Source organism: Terrapene carolina, unplaced genomic scaffold (genome assembly GCF_002925995.2).
Source record: "Terrapene carolina triunguis isolate 2854851 unplaced genomic scaffold, T_m_triunguis-2.0 Scaffold23, whole genome shotgun sequence".
Classification (NCBI taxonomy): Eukaryota; Metazoa; Chordata; order Testudines; family Emydidae; genus Terrapene; species Terrapene triunguis.
Window position 1 is genome coordinate 2,276,874 of NW_020664374.1, and position 18,034 is coordinate 2,294,907.

At 41.3% G+C, this 18,034-nt stretch overlaps 1 protein-coding gene across 1 annotated transcript in view; it reads right to left on the bottom strand.

Annotated features, from left to right (window-relative positions):
* The window catches only part of LOC112110517 (P protein), a 365,580-nt gene that overhangs the window by 264,071 nt on the left and 83,475 nt on the right, over positions 1 to 18,034 (bottom strand). The window contains exons 3-4 of the mRNA XM_026649002.1: positions 2,016 to 2,114; positions 806 to 994 (exon numbers count right to left, since the gene is read on the bottom strand). Coding sequence (XP_026504787.1) covers positions 806 to 994; positions 2,016 to 2,114 — 288 coding nt within the window. The remainder of the gene's footprint in view (positions 1 to 805; positions 995 to 2,015; positions 2,115 to 18,034) is intronic.

Genomic DNA, 18,034 nt, shown 5'->3' on the forward strand with positions numbered 1-18,034 from the left:
CGTTTTGTAACAGAGTGGCAGACTCTAGGAACTGGCACAGGATGCAGGGCACTTATGTTGAGTAACAAGAGATATTTGAACCCTGTGCAATGCTGCCAGGTGATTACTGCAGGTGCAACTAGAATATAAAAAGAGTGCTGTAGTTTCTAGAAGGGGCAAAGGGAACTAGCGTCTGGAACAAATGGGTTCTGCAGCTAAAATCTAGGAAAAGCCAACACTGACCAATTTTAGGCTTAAGTTCAGGTTGTGTTGATAACATTTAATTTACTAATAAACCCATACCCCAAGAAAGAAGTAAATGTAGACTTTATACAAGGTCTGCCTACTTTAGATAACTGAAGGATGCAGGTCTGTTTTGGCACATTTTGCATTACAGTAACCTATAAAAAGCGATTATGATTATAATAAAAATTTACAAAGATAGTGGTAGTTAAAAACTATGCAAACAAAAATTTATCCAAGCAGCAAAACCTATTGTGGAAGATCTTGTGGTATTATTCACAAAATGAACACAAAAAACTTTAAAAAAGGCATATAGACATATTTTTCCCTTATATAGTATTTAGTTAGAGACCTAAGACAGGTTGCGAGTAATAACAAGGAGCCATAAATCTTAACCAGATTTCACGATGAATTTCAAAGGGTGTTTTGGTTTTGCTTAAAAATTGATGGTACAACATGACCCAGAATATGGAGTGTTATTTTACTCATTTGCAGAAATGAAATAATTTTCAAGACATCTGCCTTTGGTTATTGACCCTTTCAGAAGTAACAAAAACAAAACAAGCAAGCTCTGGATTCATACCTCATCTTTGATAAATTGAACTTGACATGAAGGTTGTCCAAGAGTTCATATTTCTCAGAGGAAGCAGATCTAGACAAGCTGGCCATTTCACTGCCTAGGTGAGACCTTTGCTCAAATTCTGCAGAGCTGTTATCCCATGAATCATCATCTGTGATAAAATCTGGATTATGAAGAGCCAGACATCGTAACCTACAAAACATTTTTAATAAAAAATGAATAAATGATTTCTCTTAATTTAAAAATATACTGGTTTATATCCTGATTTTGCACATTCTTAACTTTCCTGTGATTGATTTCACTGGGAATACTCATGGTAGTCAAGTTAAGCATGTGCCTAAGAGTTTGCAGAATCAGGACATTAGTGTGATGGCTGGTGGAAGAAATGGTATCTGGCTGAGACTCTAGGAGCTACACAGAGTCAAGTAAATTGTGTGTGTTTAGGAACTGGGCAGTGCAGACAGCTTCTCTGACAAACCTCTGCTTCATGAGAGTGAATCTCTGCCCTGTCAAACCCCATGCATTTGCTGCAGTGAAGAGAACAGCTCCAGTCTGATGACTCATGGAAGGTTGATTGGAGTGCAGCTAGTCTCTGGCCTGGTTCCCCATCTCTGTGGCCTGTGGAAAGGCTAGTGGAGAGGGGAAGAAGTAGGGCTGTGTGAGAGGCACAAGGAGAAGAGTAACTGTGCAAGGGCAGCTAGGGTGTAAGGGAGTCTGTGAAGGGGCAGGAGTTGGAAGGTGCCCAGTCTATATGCATCAATGTTTTGACACATACTTTGGTTCACTGGGGAGTCAATAGAGTACCTCCATGGGGGAAGAACCCTTGATGCGCCAGTGTCTCAGTGCATATAAGAATTGGCTCCTTGGTGCACCAGGGATTGGATTCTGTAGGTACCAACACATCAGCACATCACAAGCTTCCTACAGCACTGCTGTCTCAGCTCCCCAATGCATCAGGAAGCAGCAATATGTGAAGAAAATCCTATGCACTGGTATCTACATGACAGTGTCACTCACCTTACAGCCCTCCTCTCATCCTCCTTCACACAACCTACTTCCTCCCTTTTCCTTCCCATTTCCCCATCATATTCCACTAAAGTTCTACTCTGCTCACAACCCCTACTGTCTAGACTGCCTCTCTGCAACCCTACAATCCGAATGTCAGAAGGAATGATGTAAAAGCAATCCTTAATTTGAAATAAAAATAACCCACCCATTGTCCTCAGAGGAAACCTTCAGCAAAGGCGTCTTCTCTGTAAAGCAGTTGTCCTTTGACCTTGCGCTGAATAATTTCGGCAAACCAAAGTGGTACCTTAAAAATAAATAAATAAAACTAAACAGATAAATCAACAGAATTGTTAATTCTCATTTTAACGACCCCCTAAGGCTCTACACAATATTTTATTAGCTAAAAGCATATTTATATAACTAATTAAATATTAACTTATCAAGTGGTTGCTTCCTAAAAAATTGCAGGCAAAATTCTCTCCATTCTTCATTGAGTGCAGTCACCCACTGATTGCATAATTTGTATTGTTCCATGTGCCTAACTTCCACAGAAGTCATTCCACATGTGCAACCAGGGCAGGTATGCAATAAAGATCCACATTGTGAATAAGAGTTCTATACCGCAAATCAGAAAAGAGAATTTTATGCTGCATTTGGACTCAGATTTTTTGGCAAGACCAAAGTGATGCTGGATCAGAGGAAAGAAACCCTTTGAAGAACTGGCTGACACATCTGTCTTCCTCCTTCCATCCACGGCAATCCCCACCTCTCCCCATTCATCAAAGTGGTTGCGAAGTTTTGGGATCATGTTTGATTAGTCATTAACCATGGATAATCAAATAGCATCTGTGGTAAAAAAAAAAAATGGCTTCCTCCACACCTCCACCTTACTAGTAAACTTTGCCCTGGAAGAGGATCTACCCATAGAAATCCATGCTTTTTCACCTCTAGAATGGATTATTTGAATCACTGTATAGAGAGCCAAGGATGGGAACGATGCAGAGGTTCCAATATGCATCAACCTACCTCTTCATTGTTGCAGGCCACTGTGAACCCATCATCTCTTTGTTCTGATCCCTCCACTAGCTCCCATTCTGCTTCTGTTGCTGACATAAGACCTTGGTCCCGATCTCCAAAACCACAAGTAAGTTAGCACGCAGCTACATCACTGATCACATCTCTATCCATGATCCACTGAGACAGTTGTCACTTTATGCACTGCAAGTAGCCACGTTGAAGTCAGAGGGACTACTCACATTGTGTGAAGTTAAATATGTACATAAGACTTTGCAGGACCTTAGGTGTCCAGTTCAATCTGCCAGATAGTTTCCAATATTTGTTATCATCTGCTAGCTGTGCTATGGCCTATGTGAACTGAAGATGGTGATTTCAGTAGATGGTCTACATCTTACACGCACGCCCCCCTGTAAGCACCTTGTTAGCAATCTCAGAAGAAAGACCAGGAAATGATCGGGCATTGGGACTGAACTACCTGGTCCCTCCAGATCAGGGTTCCAGCACATTGGCAGTGCAGTGTGTGAGTTTCATTGTCACGGTCTGTTCTGTGAAGAGATGGCTCCATTCTCTAAGGCTGTCAACATGCCATCTTTTTAGGAGCATTTCATTCACATAAAAAAAGTTTAAAGAAAAAAAACTCCATGTTTTTAAGAGCTTGAGCCCTCATTTAACTCAACCACAGTCTAAAAGTATTGTTTCAAACCCTATAGTTTTTACAAAATAAAATCCATAATCATAAGAAGAATACTATTGGGATTTATAATTTTAGGCTCATTTAACATTAACAATATCTTCTAACTATGCATTCCTTGCAGAAATTTTCACCGGAAGTTGAAATGTTTAGTTACAATTCTGATGGCAGGATGAAGTTTCTTGTGTTCTGCCAATATTTGACAAGGGCAAATGGGATGACCCAGGTAATTACAAGCACGCCAGCCTGACATTGATCGCAGGCAAAACAATGGAGTGGCTAATACAGCTCGATTAATAAAGAATTAAAGGAGGGTAATATAATTAATGCCAATCAACATCAGTTTATGGAAAATAGATCCTGTCAAACTAACTTGATATTTTTTTTGATGAGATTACAAATTTGGTTGGTAAAGGTAATAGTGTTGATGTGATCTACTTAGACTTCTATAAGGCATTTGACTTGGTACTGCTTGACAGACCTTTGATTAAAAAAAATAGTATGAAACAAAGTGAACATGACACACATTAAATAGATTAAAAACTGGCTATATGACAGGTCTCAACATCTAATTGTAAATAGGGAATCACTATTGAGTGGGTGTGTTTCTAGTAAAGTCCCACAGGCATTGATTTTTGACCCTACACGATTTAATATTTTTAGCAATGACCTGTGTTACCTAGCAGCTCTGTGTTCCTGGGGAACCAGAGTGCAGTACCCAGCCTGTCTGACTCACAAAAGACATCCCCCGACCCTAGCCTCTGCTTGAACCAAAGCCGATCAGAAGAAAGACAAAAAGCAATGAAAAGGCAGTGGGAGACACACCTAAACCCTTGGGATAAGGATGACAGGATTAAGGAAACTCCCCTCGCCTCATTTGCATCAAAGATGGGACAAGGAGGCATCTCCATTCGCATACAGAATGGAGAACAGAGATTCCAAGGCAAGAACTGCATGGAATTCTGGGACCAGAAAATCAGGGAAGCACTGCATGATGGGGGATCTCTGCTCCAGATGTTAATGAAAACCCATGCCTGAACACACCCAGCTCAGTAGTTATTAGACCAATTCTAGTAATAAATCCTTTATTGGTGTCCAAAATAGTGAAGCTCCCTAATTGCATTCTGAGCTCCCTCCAAGGAACACCGCCCATAGACAGGTATGATCAGCTCCCATTGTTTAGCCTGAACAAAACAATTTTGGTATACTCCCATGAGCCATCAGTTTATACATAAACAAATCTAGTATTCTCCCTTGAACCACTGTTGTTTCTCTACAAAAACACCTACCCATGCTCAAGTGTTCTGATGCTGAATCCAAAATATGCATCAGTTCCATTCTCTCTCTCTCTCTCTCTCCCCCTCCCTCCCCCGGGTGTCTTTTGGTTTCCTCATTTGCTCTGCAGCAACACTCCTCGTACCTAAGCTAAAAGATCCCTGCAGTGCTCAAAAATCCTGTTTCAGAGTGGTAGCCGTGTTAGTCTGTATCAGCAAAAAGAACGAGGAGTACTTGTGGCACCTTAGAGACTAACATTTATTTGGGCATAAGCTTTCGTGGGCTAAAACCCACTGCATCGGATGCATGCAGTGGAAAATACAGTAGGAAGATATATATACATACATAGAGAACATGAAAAAATGGGTGTTACCATACCAACTCTAAGGAGACTAATCAATTAAGGTGGGCTATTACCAGCAGGAAAAAAAAAAACTTTTGTAATGATAATCAGGATGGCCCATTTCAAACAGTTGACAAGAAGGTGTGAGTAACAGTAGGGTAAAATTAGCATGGGGAAACAGTTTTTACTTTGTGTAATGACCCATCCACTCCCAGTCTTTATTCAAGCCTAATTTAATGGTGTCCAGTTTGCAAATTAATTCCAATTCTGCAGTTTCTCATTGGAGTCTGTTTTTGAAGTATTAAGTCGCAATTCTCCAACAAAAAAACAGACACCATTGGGAGGGAATTTGCAGCAGGAAGAAGCAGAGCTCCGTATGAGAACACAAGAGACACAAGCAGTACATTGATAGAATTACAGAACTACCCCACCCAAAGAGTAACCCTAATAAATAAGCATACCCCAAAGTAACAGACAAAGCTGGTAACAGCTGAAATAAAACATAAAATAATCACTGATGAAGTTTGCAGATGACACAAAGATTGGAGGAATGAAATAATGAAGAGGACAGGTCACTTACATAGAATTATCTGGATCATTTGGTAAGCTGGGCACAAGCAAACAAAATATGCTTTTTAATACAGCCATCTGTAAATCTATACATCTTGGAACAAAGAATGTAGGCCCTATGTACAGGATGGGGGACTCTATCCTGGGAAGCAGTGACTAAAAGTTTTGGAGGTCATGGTGGATAATCAGGTGAACACGAGCTTTAGCTGTAATGCCATAGCCAAAAGAGCTAAGATGATCCTTGGGTACATAAACAGGGGAGTCTCAAGTAGGAGTAGGAAGGTTGTAGTTCCTCTGTATTTGGCACTGGTGTGACTACTGTTAGAATACTGTGTCCAGTTCTGGTGTCCACAATTCAAGAAGACTGGTGATAAATTGGAGAGAGTTCAGAGAAGAGACAGAAGAATGATTAAAGGATTGAAAACATGCCATATAGTGATAGACCAAGGAGCTCAGACTGTTTAGCTTAACAAAAAAAAAAAGGTTGGGGGCTGACTTGATCATAGTCTATAACTGCCTACATAGGAACAAATATTTGATCATGGGCTCTTCAATCTAGCGACAAAGGTATAACAAGATCCAGTGACTGAAAGCTGAAGCTTGACCAAATTCAGACTAAAAATAAGTTGTACATTTTTAACAATGAGACCAATTAAACATTGGAACAACTTACAAAGGGTTGTGATACATTCCCCATCTCTGGGGATTTTAAAATCAAGATTGGATGTTTTTCTAAAAGATCTGGTCTACTTCAAACAGGAATTATTTTGGCAAAGTTGTATGGTCTGAGTTCCGTAGAAAGTCAGTCTAGATGATCACAGTGGTCCCTTCTGCCCATACAATTTATGAATCTATGATCAGGAATTCATAAGCTCATTTTATAATATAATACAAAAAATGATTAACTGCTTCTCCTGTAAAATAGCACACTAGAACTTGGGGCACAATGATAAAGTTCAATCAAAAAGAGTGTGGTGTGAGTTATGTATTGCTAAGGTTTACATGTGGCATTAACAATCTCCACAATGGCACATGCTACCGTGTTATAATAAAGAAATTAAAATCTGAGATTAGTAGCCAGAAAACAGTCTACAAAAGATCCCATTGTCTTTTGCTAATGGTTTATTATCTAGAACTTCTTATCCACACTACTTAGATTAAATTTATTTCTCACTGACCATTCTGCTCCTTTAAAAAATACCACATGGAAATAGGCTTATAACTGGATACTCTGGTAGTAGACATATACAATACATACCTAAAACAGAGACATCTCCTGACTTACAGTTTGATCCACACAGCAGACCGCTGAGCAGGTGTGAAGGGGAAAGTAATCTGCACTGTCTTACTTTCCATCCTGGAGAATGAGGGACGCAAGGACTGAATTGTAACTCAACGTGCTACATGCTGCTCCTTACTCAGGACACACAGTAAAACCATCATCTACCCCTAAGTGAGTAACCAACATACAAGGAAACTGAAAGGGAAAGGGACAGCAGCAAGTGTAACCAAAAGAAGGGTAAAAGCGACGTAAGAAGGTATAGCTACTTCATCTTACAACCTCATATTGGTTACATTAGATCTGATGACCCTACCCTTCTCTCCCTCAACATGTAACATCCTCACTTACTGGTGTGTAAGCTGCATTGTTTAAGTCACCTTTGAATTTCACTCTAGCTTCATGTAACTGCCAAGAAAGAATAACCAATGTGTTGAAACTGGAAATCTTTCTTCAGAACAAAACAGTATTGTTCATGACAATAAAAATGTGGAAAAAGTAAGGGAAACACAAGCATAGAAAGAGCAACAGAAAAACATCAAGCTTGGTGAAATCAGAAGACCCCACTCCCTAATGAGGTTATGGGTCTAATTAGAGTGAGAGAGGTACAAACTATAAAACAAATAAGAGCATAAAGAAACCATAAAGGTGGAAAGTTTCAGAGAGAAAAAATTTAGAGAGGAGAAAAGTTAGAAAATCATCATGAAGGATGATATGGACTAGGCAGCAATAATTACGTGTGAAATTCATGCCAGTATGGAGGTCTAGTACAAGTCCCTCTACACCTCTAAAACCCCCATACAATGGCTGTCTTAGGGGTTGGTATCACACATACAGCACTGAAGGTTCATTTATGGTCAAGACAGGTGGTCTGGGAGTGAGCTCTGGGAAGGACCACTGATCCATGTGTATGCAGATTCATTGACCCTGGTGCCCCTCTTCTTGTGGCCTGTGGCAAACAGGACATTTACAGTGGCCCAAAAACTATCAGCAGCCGTTTAGGTGTATCCCTCCCTACCCACTGGCTAGCCCTGAGCAACTGTGGCATGGACTAAACAACACTTATTGGGGTGAGGGGAGGGGAAGGAAATCAGTGTGCTGAACTTTAAACCCTGGAGTCAGTTTGCACTTAGAGGGTTATCTTCACAATCGAATGGGCTAGAAACTTAGGACCAGATCCTCAGCTGTAATGAACTCAGCTGACGTTCAGCACAGGTGAAGAGACAGCAGAGCGGGGTTGAAGGTGTCTGATGAGCACTTCCCCATTCCCACAGTTCTGGGCCAACACCACACACACACACACACCCCATAACTAAGAGAAGCTGGTAGACATAAAATATAATTAGAGAGAGAGAATACACCATTTTAATTTCAGCTTCATCCAAAACGTAAGGGGACATAAACAACAGATAATACAAATAGAGAAAAACATTTTCATACTTCAAAGACCCTATTACAAGCAATGAAGAGTAAACAACAAATCAATAGCCACGAGGAAAAAAACACTGACAGTGTCCTTTCCAGTGACTACAAAACACTCGCAATATGGAAAGATCCCTCTCGCATACAGGTTTCAGAAAAGAAAAGTATAGCCTGCCTCAAGTATAACTGTAACTACTGTCAAGTATTCAAGCTTCTCTTCCAGCATTTATTCACAACACATTCACAGTGCAGCTGGGAATGTTGTTATTAATTAAGAGACAAACTGTTCTCCAGACAGAAAATTGTATTCTTAACCCTTTGGCAGCTGCTGAGAACTGAGTATACAGGTTCGGGCTGCGGGGGAGAGGGATGTACCATTTGTTGTGCTTTTGACTGATGGAGAGAAGCCTACTTTTTATGAGCCAGTTCCTGACAACAGAGATCATACTTCATAATCACTGATATTACAAACACACAGTGTCTGGCTGTTTCCATGGGAACCCAGAAAATTGACTGACATGGTCAGTGGAAAGAACTCTCCACCTCACAATTGATGCTACAAGTAATGCAAATGCTGCAAAGTCATTCGGAAGTCTGCAGCAGGAATTTTCAGGGCTGAACCATGCTCTCTCATGGAAAAGCTGATGGGTAGGGTATAGGAGGCAGGGCTCACCCGCAGTCCTGCAGAGCCTGGGGGACCAAATGGGAGGCCAGGACATCTGCGTAGAACCTCTGGTCCCCGCAGCACCCTATCATTATGCCCCCGCCCTAATGTGAGTGAATGAACAATTCTGATTTGGTAGTATTTTACATCTACGTTGCAGAGGTAGTGGAGAATCAAGCCTAGCTGCTCCCTCCTTCCACATCTCATTCTAATTGCTTTGGGGGAAAGGATTCTCTTTCCCTGTCCTCTCCACTGCCCTCTCATGGCCATAAGGAGGGATAAGGAAGAGTAGCTCCCATTTGTTTGTTGAGAACTCCTCATACTACGCTGCATGTATTACAGGATTGCCAACTTTCCAATTTTTCACTACAGCAGGAGTGCTGGAACCTCCCTCCACCCCCTGCTCTTCCCCCGAGGCCCCGCCCCGTTCCGCCTCTTCTCCCAAGGCTCTGTCCCCTGTTTTGCCCCTTCCCTCCAAGGCCCCACTCACTCCTCTCCCACTCTTGCCCCGCACCTGGGCTCCCTCTGCTCAGAAGGGGACTAGTCATCTGCCACTCATGGAGCCAGGGCTGGGAGCTGCAGCCTGACATGAAGCCTACCTGCCTGCCCACCCACAAGATGCAGGTAGGAGACAGCCCTGGTTGAGTGGGGGCTGGCACGGGTTGACAACTCGCACCTCCACCCCCCCTCACCCACTTGCCCTTAAGACAGGGAAAAAGTGAAAGGGCTTGTCCCTCCCACTTTTAAAAGTGATGAGGCAATAGCTCCCTGCCCCTCCCCCTGTTCCAGCACCCCTGCACTACAGCTATGGTCAAAATTGCCTGGGCCACTCAGCCCCCCCCCCCCCCCCCCCCAAGTATCCTGTCCTGCCCAGCAGCCAGTATCTTGGGGGCAGCGGGGCCCTGTGGAGTTGCCTGGGCTGCTCAGCTCCCCACAGGGATCCTCCTCCACCCAGCGCCCAGCAAGGGGCCAGGCCCCACTCTCTTTCCCTGGTTGCGGCTCCTCCAGGCCTGTGGCAGCAGCCAAGCCAGCCCCACTTGGGGGCTAGGGCAAAGCGGAACCAAAAGCACCTCCAGCCAGGGGGCAGGGCACCCCCTCCTCCCCACGCTCCCCACTCCTGCCCAGCAGCTGCTGCTCTGCCCTGGGCTCCGGGCCCAGTCCTGGAGGGCTGACACCACTGGGCCCGATCCTTTGCCACCCCATTTTTGCACCTCCCCACATCAGCTCTGCGCCTGTGGCAGCTGCCCTCTTTTCCCACCCTAGTTATGGCCCTGGAAAATTGCGGTAACTGGAGTTTTGGTGTCCAGTCAATACTTCTGACCACAGACCGTACAGGTTCCCTTAAAACTGGACTTTCTGGTCCAAAACCAAACACCTGGCAACCTTAATGTATTAGGCAGACTGGGAAACACTGTACACAGTGTTCCTAAGACCAGGCAGAGTGGACATCTTCCAAAGCCCACTGAAGTCATTGGGAGTCTTTCCATTGGTTTCAATGGACTTTGGATCAGGCCTGTGAGAGAAGCTCAAGAATCTCCTCTTAGAACATGCTCCTATCTATCTGAGTTTCTACACTTATGCACCATCAGACATACTGTGGAGCACTCTCCTGCAAAGTCTTTCCTAGACCCAAGGTAAAGTTACGCTGTACTTTCCTTTAAATAATAGGAAAGGGAAAGATTTTGTTCTGGGAATTGCAATGCAAAAAATAGCCAAGTTTTCAAATCTCAGTACACCAAAGCAAAGAATTTGCTGCTAAAAGAAGCTTCTCCTTAAACATATTGACAAAACCAGAGGGAGGAAGTCAGACCACACGTGCTGCTGTTAGCTGACAAACACTGCTAAATTAATCACTAGCGATGGTAGGCACCTAATTATTTAGTCTGACATTGAAAAGAGATTAATCATTCCACACAGTGCAATACATTTCTCTTCCCTATAAGATAACGTATATATTTTAAACACCAGTTAATATAATGCTTCACATGCCGTCTGTTAAGCAGCTGCATTACGTACCAGTAAAATAGGGATTTCTATGACAATGGAAAATAATGATAATTTTCACTTCTATGGAAAGGAACCAGCCAGAATTGAAGAAGGGGTGAATTTGTAAGCAAGAATGTCAACGGTTTTGAATAAGACTCCTTGAAAATGACACCAGATAAAACACATTTACAGCAAAACTGCTTCAGAAAAAGTTAGAATGCTTCAGCATATCAGTTATATCTAAGGCCCTCAGAGAAGCCACAGAGGTGGCTTATTAAAAGAAGCATAGAAATACAAAAGAACCAAGATATGTTTTTCTGAATAATAATTGTAAAGTCAATAAAACTTTAAGCAGGACTTATTGGAGGAAAAGCCCTGGGGTAGAGAGACAGAAGATACGGTAATTAATCAAGCAAGAATCCAGTGAGAAATGCAGGCCTGTTATTCTTTAGTTATACATTCTGAAGCATCTACAAAACCTTTTTCAGAGCACACGTAATTTGACTCAATAGAGAATATTTGTCCTTACACCAAGTCATATGTACTAGAATAATTATTGGTTTGGGGAACTGTGTGATTTTTTAAAATATATTTGTATAATGTAGCCACAATCTATCATGTTATCAAAGTAAAAACTTGGGACCTTTTTTAAAAAAAAGTTAAGTAAATGCTAAACATATTCTTCCATCCATATTCATAAAATCTATTTAATGACTGTGGCTGTGTTGAAAAAATTATGCTGCCCCACCCTACAGCAATTGTTTAAATCAACTGTTGCTCCTTTGATACATCTCATGTCTATCTCTCTATCATGTCTGAGCCACAGTGGTTTCACTTACACCATAGAAAAACTAAACTATTTTGTTGGCAAGATTACCCAGTGTAAAAGCAGTTTGATCAATTGACACGTTAAGAGTCGAGGAAAGAAGTGCCATCTTGACAGCTCACATCTCTAAATGGGCTTCAGACAGTTTTTAATGACCACTTTAAGTATGTCACTAAATCAGCAAATAACCTGTTGACTCTTTAAAAGCATGTACCATTAAGATGTCAAAAAAGTTTAGCAATGAAAGCATTTTTTTATATACTGTGTTGTTTTCTCTTCGGCAATTTGTACGGAGTAATTTCCCTTTATCCAGTAATGACTGGGGTGCCCAAAATGCACAAAGGTGTTGAAGCTGCCAACTGCTGACCAGATATTACAGAAGATATAACCAATCAGAGAATTCCCCATCCAGTAGCTGGACTGTAAATGTACCTTGCACATCACTGCAGCTGAGACTCAAACCAGAATCCCCATGTAAGCCAAAGGAAGAAACAATTGATCAAGAAGGAAGCATCCCCTAGAAGGAAACAATAAGAACTGGGCTGGACTTATCCCAGCTGGAAATCATTCCTTGTGTACCACACACACACACACACACACACACACACAGCTTGATTCACCTCTGTAGGTGCAATTTGCCTTCCAGCACATCACACAAGGGCAGCTGTGCCACTGGAAGCATTTGCCTAAAGTGGGAGAGAGGAAATGGTATCACCCCTTCCCTTCATGGAGCATTCTGCTAGGCAAGGTATCTAATAATAATAAATGGAGATATCCTATCTCCTAGAACTGGAAGGGACCTTGAAAGATCATCGAGTCCAGCTCCCTGCCTTCACTAGCAGGACCAAGTACTGATTTTGCCCCAGATCCCTAAGGGGACCCCTCAAGGATTGAACTCACAACCCTGGGTTTAGCAGGCCAATGCTCAAACCACTGAGCTATCCCTCCCCCCTAAGTCCAGTAACAGCCAGGCAGCTAGAAAGCAGGGCAGCTGGATTACTATCATTCTGAAGGCCAGGGATTTGGATGACCAAGCCTGAGATTTTCAGAACTGGAGCCTAGTCTGGATCTGAGTTAGTTATGATTTGGTTTTGTCATAGCACCATGTTGATAGAATAAATGTCCAGCAGGGATCTAGATATCAGCTGCTACCTTTGCTTGAAGCTTATCATATCATCACAAGATTCTTACCTACCATGGCAAGGATCTGTTTTCTCCCTGATGTGAAGGCATGCTTAAACTGCTTATTTAGGAGGTCATCAAGTTCTGGATAAAGAACTGGAATAAGGTGAGGCTGACCTCTCTGAAGAGACACTCCACTGAGGGAGGCTGAGAAGATGGTGTTGAATTCATGAATCTGAACCTGGTCTAATCTGAGTCTGGCTAAGAGGCCTAAATGGACCTTCATTCTTCTTCTGCCCTGTTTGAAACAAGAGAAGAACTTTCAATGAACACAGTACAAAAAAAGCCCACTGTGGAGGGCTGCAAAGCTGGAAAGAAAGTGCAGTTGCAGCTTTTTTTCCTCCACCTACTCCTTCAGCAAAGAAAAATTTAGAGCTCTGGGAAAAGCAGATGCCTGGAGCTGAAGCAGAGCAAGAACTGGGGAAGGGAGGAAGGAGGTGACACATTTTAGAAGCAGTTGGTGCCAACAGTCCAACTGTTGACAACTGCCAACAATTTACAAGTGTGTAAGAGGAAGCAGTTGTGTAGATTGGCAGTAGTCCAAATCCAAAACACACATTTCTGTGCATCAGATACAGATAACCTGTCAAGAGAAGTTATTCCCAAATGCTACAGGGCACATTGAAAAATGAATCTGCTTTAAGGAAACATTTTCAGTAACCTTTTAATGCTTGGCTACATATTTAACAACATAACACACTCAAGCAGGGTAACTTTTAAATGCTAGCATCGCCTCTCCTCTGAATTTGCTAAAAGCTTTTAGTTTAACTAAATCTGCTAACATCTTGAATTTATGATAAATTAACATTGATATTCCTCAAAAATATATGATTTTTTCAAAGAATCACACTTCTCAAAGCTAGGAAAGTCATCATGGAATTAATTTTTAATAATTTTACAACTGATGATTCTCTGACATTGATGAAAGCTCAGATACTAGGCTGATGGGCACTAGTACAAAATAGAAAGAAACACAGGTTTGCGGAACAACTGAATGTTGTGAACATCTTCTAAAATATGCTAGCCTTCAGTCATTAAGAAACTGGCAAAACATTATTCTCTCAAACAGGATTAGGAATTAATAATCATGTTAAACCAAACAGACTTAGGGTCCTCACACAATTGTATACCCTGACAAAATGACAGCTTAGTGAATTTCTAGCTTCTGTTCAAAACATTTTTAAAAAGAAAGAAGCAGAAGAAGAAAGGACAGACTAATGAAGCAGAAAAGGTTAGGAAAAGGAGATCAAGAAAAGAAGAAAAGACAGGCAAAGAAATTGCATGTGACTAAGAAAGGAGAAAAATAAGAGAAAGAATAAGGAAAGAATAATTTTAAAAATCAGGATTTTCTAGTTGTGCTACCATGAATGAAGAGCAAAGCTAAGCAGTCAACAATAGTTAAAGGCTTCCGAGTACATTTGCTACCACAATGGGAAAAGCAGCGCTTTGAGGCCAGATTGTGGCCTCAGTTACAGCACCACAAATACCAATGGAAATCAGTGTAATTACTCTGGATTTCCACTGTTGCAACTGAAAGTAGATCTGGCCCTTGGTATTTGAATAGATCTTTCCAATAACTCAAATTGCAGCAGTGCATTTTGAGGAGTGTGACAATCTGAAGGTTGTCAAGAGGGTCTTGCAATGATATAGAGAATAAGATGGAGAATATATTATTGCCCTTATATAAATCAATGGTACACCCACATCTTAAATACTGCATACAGATGTGGTCTCATCTCAAAAAAGATATACTGGCACTAGAAAAGTTTCAGAAAAGGGCAACTAAAATGATTAGGGGGTTGGAACGGGTCCCATATGAGGAGAGATTAAAGAGGTTAGGACTTTTCAGCTTGGAAAAGAGGAGACTAAGGGGGGATATGATAGAGGTATATAAAATCATGAGTGATGTGGAGAAAGTAGATAAAGAAAAGTTATTTACTTATTCCCATAATACAAGAACTAGGGACCACCAAATGAAATTAATGGGCAGCAGGTTTAAAACAAATAAAAGGAAGTTCTTCTTCACACAGCGCACAGTCAACTTGTGGAACTCCTTGCCTGAGGAGATTGTGAAGACTATAACAGCATTTAAAAGAGAACTGGATAAATTCATGGAGGTTAAGTCCATTAATGGCTATTAGCCAGGATGGGTAAGGAATGGTGTCCCTAGCCTCCGTTTGTCAGAGGGTGAAGATGGATGGCAGGAGAGAGATCACTTGATCATTACCTGTTAGGTTCACTCCCTCTGGGACACCTGGCATTGGCCACTGTTGGTAGACAGGATACTGGGCTAGATGGACCTTTGGTCTGACCCAGTATGGCCGTTCTTATGTTCTTTTTTTTTTTTAAGTCAAAAAGGGCTAGATGAGCCATTTAGGCACATCCCTGCACTGCGCATGGTGCAAAGCCATGAAACCTCAGAAGTAGCACCACAGCCATTCTGCCTCACTGAGAAAATGAATCCTGGGAGTTGTTCTAACACACAGGAGAGCATGCAAAGCTACTTCCCTTAAAGAAGATAAGTCTGCGCACACACACCCATGCAGCCAAACAGTTCTGCTGACTGGTATGTAGGAAGGGCATAGCCATGGCTAGCTCTTACATGTACCACCGTAGCTAGGAGGAGGCTTCTTACCGCTCTCCTTCCCTACTGCACTCACACATCATAAGCAGTGAGAAGCTAGCCTTAAGGTATACACTTCCAAGTGCACCAGAGCTGGCCTTTCCTTTTGACAGGTGCAGTTTGTAGCTACATTTTAGCATTTTAAAAATAAATTGCAGGCATACAGCGGATTACTTGTCACTCTAATGATCCGATTTGCAACTGCAATCAGGTACTTAAGAAGTGCAAGATTTATATCTACATTTCAGTTGCAAGACATACAAACGTAGGTGAAAATATTACTGGTGTTAATGGCACCTACAAAATAGAGGCCACTCTTTTGAAATGTTACCCACATAGTTTCTTAAGCATGTATACAAGCTCAAAGGCTGACTGTATTAGGATCAGAATAATGTGAGCACTAGACTTCCTCATATATTACAGGAAGCCTACAAAATAGTAGAACAGAATTATTCCAATAGAACTTGGAATATTAAATTATTTAATATACAAAGACATCTAATGAGCTGACAACATTCATTTTATTTTCAGACTTACATACTCATCTCATTTCTGTTGCATGTCAACTGCCCAAGCCTGAGAGATAAACAGGAATAATTTATGAAAAATCTAAAAGTGAACCCAAAATAGAAACTGTTGTTCTTTCTATAATTTTCAGTTTAGAATTGCTGCCCTGTGTATTCAGGTTCATGGATTTGGACAGAGTATTATTTATACCCGCTGTCTTTGTCCCTTAGGAGATCACCTAGAAACGCATTTCTGAGTTCAAAGTGTAATTATTGTATAGAGTCAAAAAAAAAATTAGTCACATAGATGACAGTCTTATAGAAAACATGTCAACAATATAAACAGATTCCTTGGTTTTAAAGGATGACTGGCTTTTTTAATTAGAGTAGGAAGTGAAGCAGAGGGTGGAAGCTGGCAGGAAAAGTCCAACTCTCCCCTCACATCCTTATCAAAAGAAAAAGATACAATAATTCAAAACCATCATTCACGGGGCGGGATACAAAAACACAACTAAGATAAGCATCATTTTAAAAACTAGCTGTAGTTGCAACATTTCTTTAATTTACTTTTAAAAATTGTAACATTAGTTGTTACAGTTTCTTGTGGCCATATTCCTTCTCCCTCCCTCCACATGGTACTACAATCTGTGATCACCACTCGCTATATAGTATCCCAATTATACTGTAAGTTTGTTGGGGCTGGTGACCTTTTCTTTTGTTATTGTAGAACACCATGCACAACTATGTTACTGTAGTATTAGAAAAATGTGAACTCAACAACCTTAGGCCATATTTACTAAAGATGCTGGCTTTCAGAGTTATTAAACTATAACTTAGGCAATGTGCTTCAAGGCATATTCCCATAGGTGCTGGAACTAGGGGTGTGGCAGCAGCCCCTGGCTTGAAGTGGTTTCCCTCATATACAGGGTTTACAGTTTGGCTCAATGGCTCTCAGCGCCCCCACTATACAAATTGTTCCAGCACCTCTGCATATTCCTTCTGCTTTTAAAGGCCTCAGCAGGGAGCAGTGATGGGAAAACCACAGTCTAGGAAGGAGTTATCTAACCTATGTTAATACACTTAGCTATTCAACTCAGGTTCCTGATGCAGCGTCAACAGAAGATGAATTTGAAACAAGAGATCAGAGTACATAAACTCAATTGACTAGGATCTAAAAAACATCAAGGATAACAAATTATAGAAACTGATGAACATCTTAAGATTTTTGTTTGTTTGTTGAACATTCACAAGAGTTAGGCACTCCAAGTTTTCACTTGTCCAGAAAGTAGACAGACAAAAGAGGAGAAGAATTCTAACACTACTTCAGCTTTTACAACTCTTCTTCACAATTCCCTGTGTAACAACAAGTTCCTACACATCCAAAAGTCAACCATAATAAAAGCAAAAGTCCAGGGTTTGAAGGGGGAAATCCCCTCCTCAATAGGTAGATGATTTTGCCTTGGCAACATAGTATCACATTTCTATCCATCACATTTCAGGATATCAATCAGGCATTTCTTTGCCCCCCAGTTGCACAGATGCTAGATTCTCTCAACACAGGCATGCACTGTGTTCCGCTAAGCCTTGTATAGAACTACATTTTAGTTACCCTCTAGTCTCATAAAAACTGTTTTTTGTTCCATCTCGCTCTTGAAATGACAAACTTTTTGACATTCCTCTGCAAGACTATATACATGAAGTGTGATTTATATTGAGGACAGCCCTCCCATACCTAAATTTGAGCTGGATTCACACTTCCCAATCAGTGAGCCTGGGATATCATTAACCTCTGGTAACAGTAGAGATGCACTTCTCAGATTTTTTATGGGACTTTCCCCCA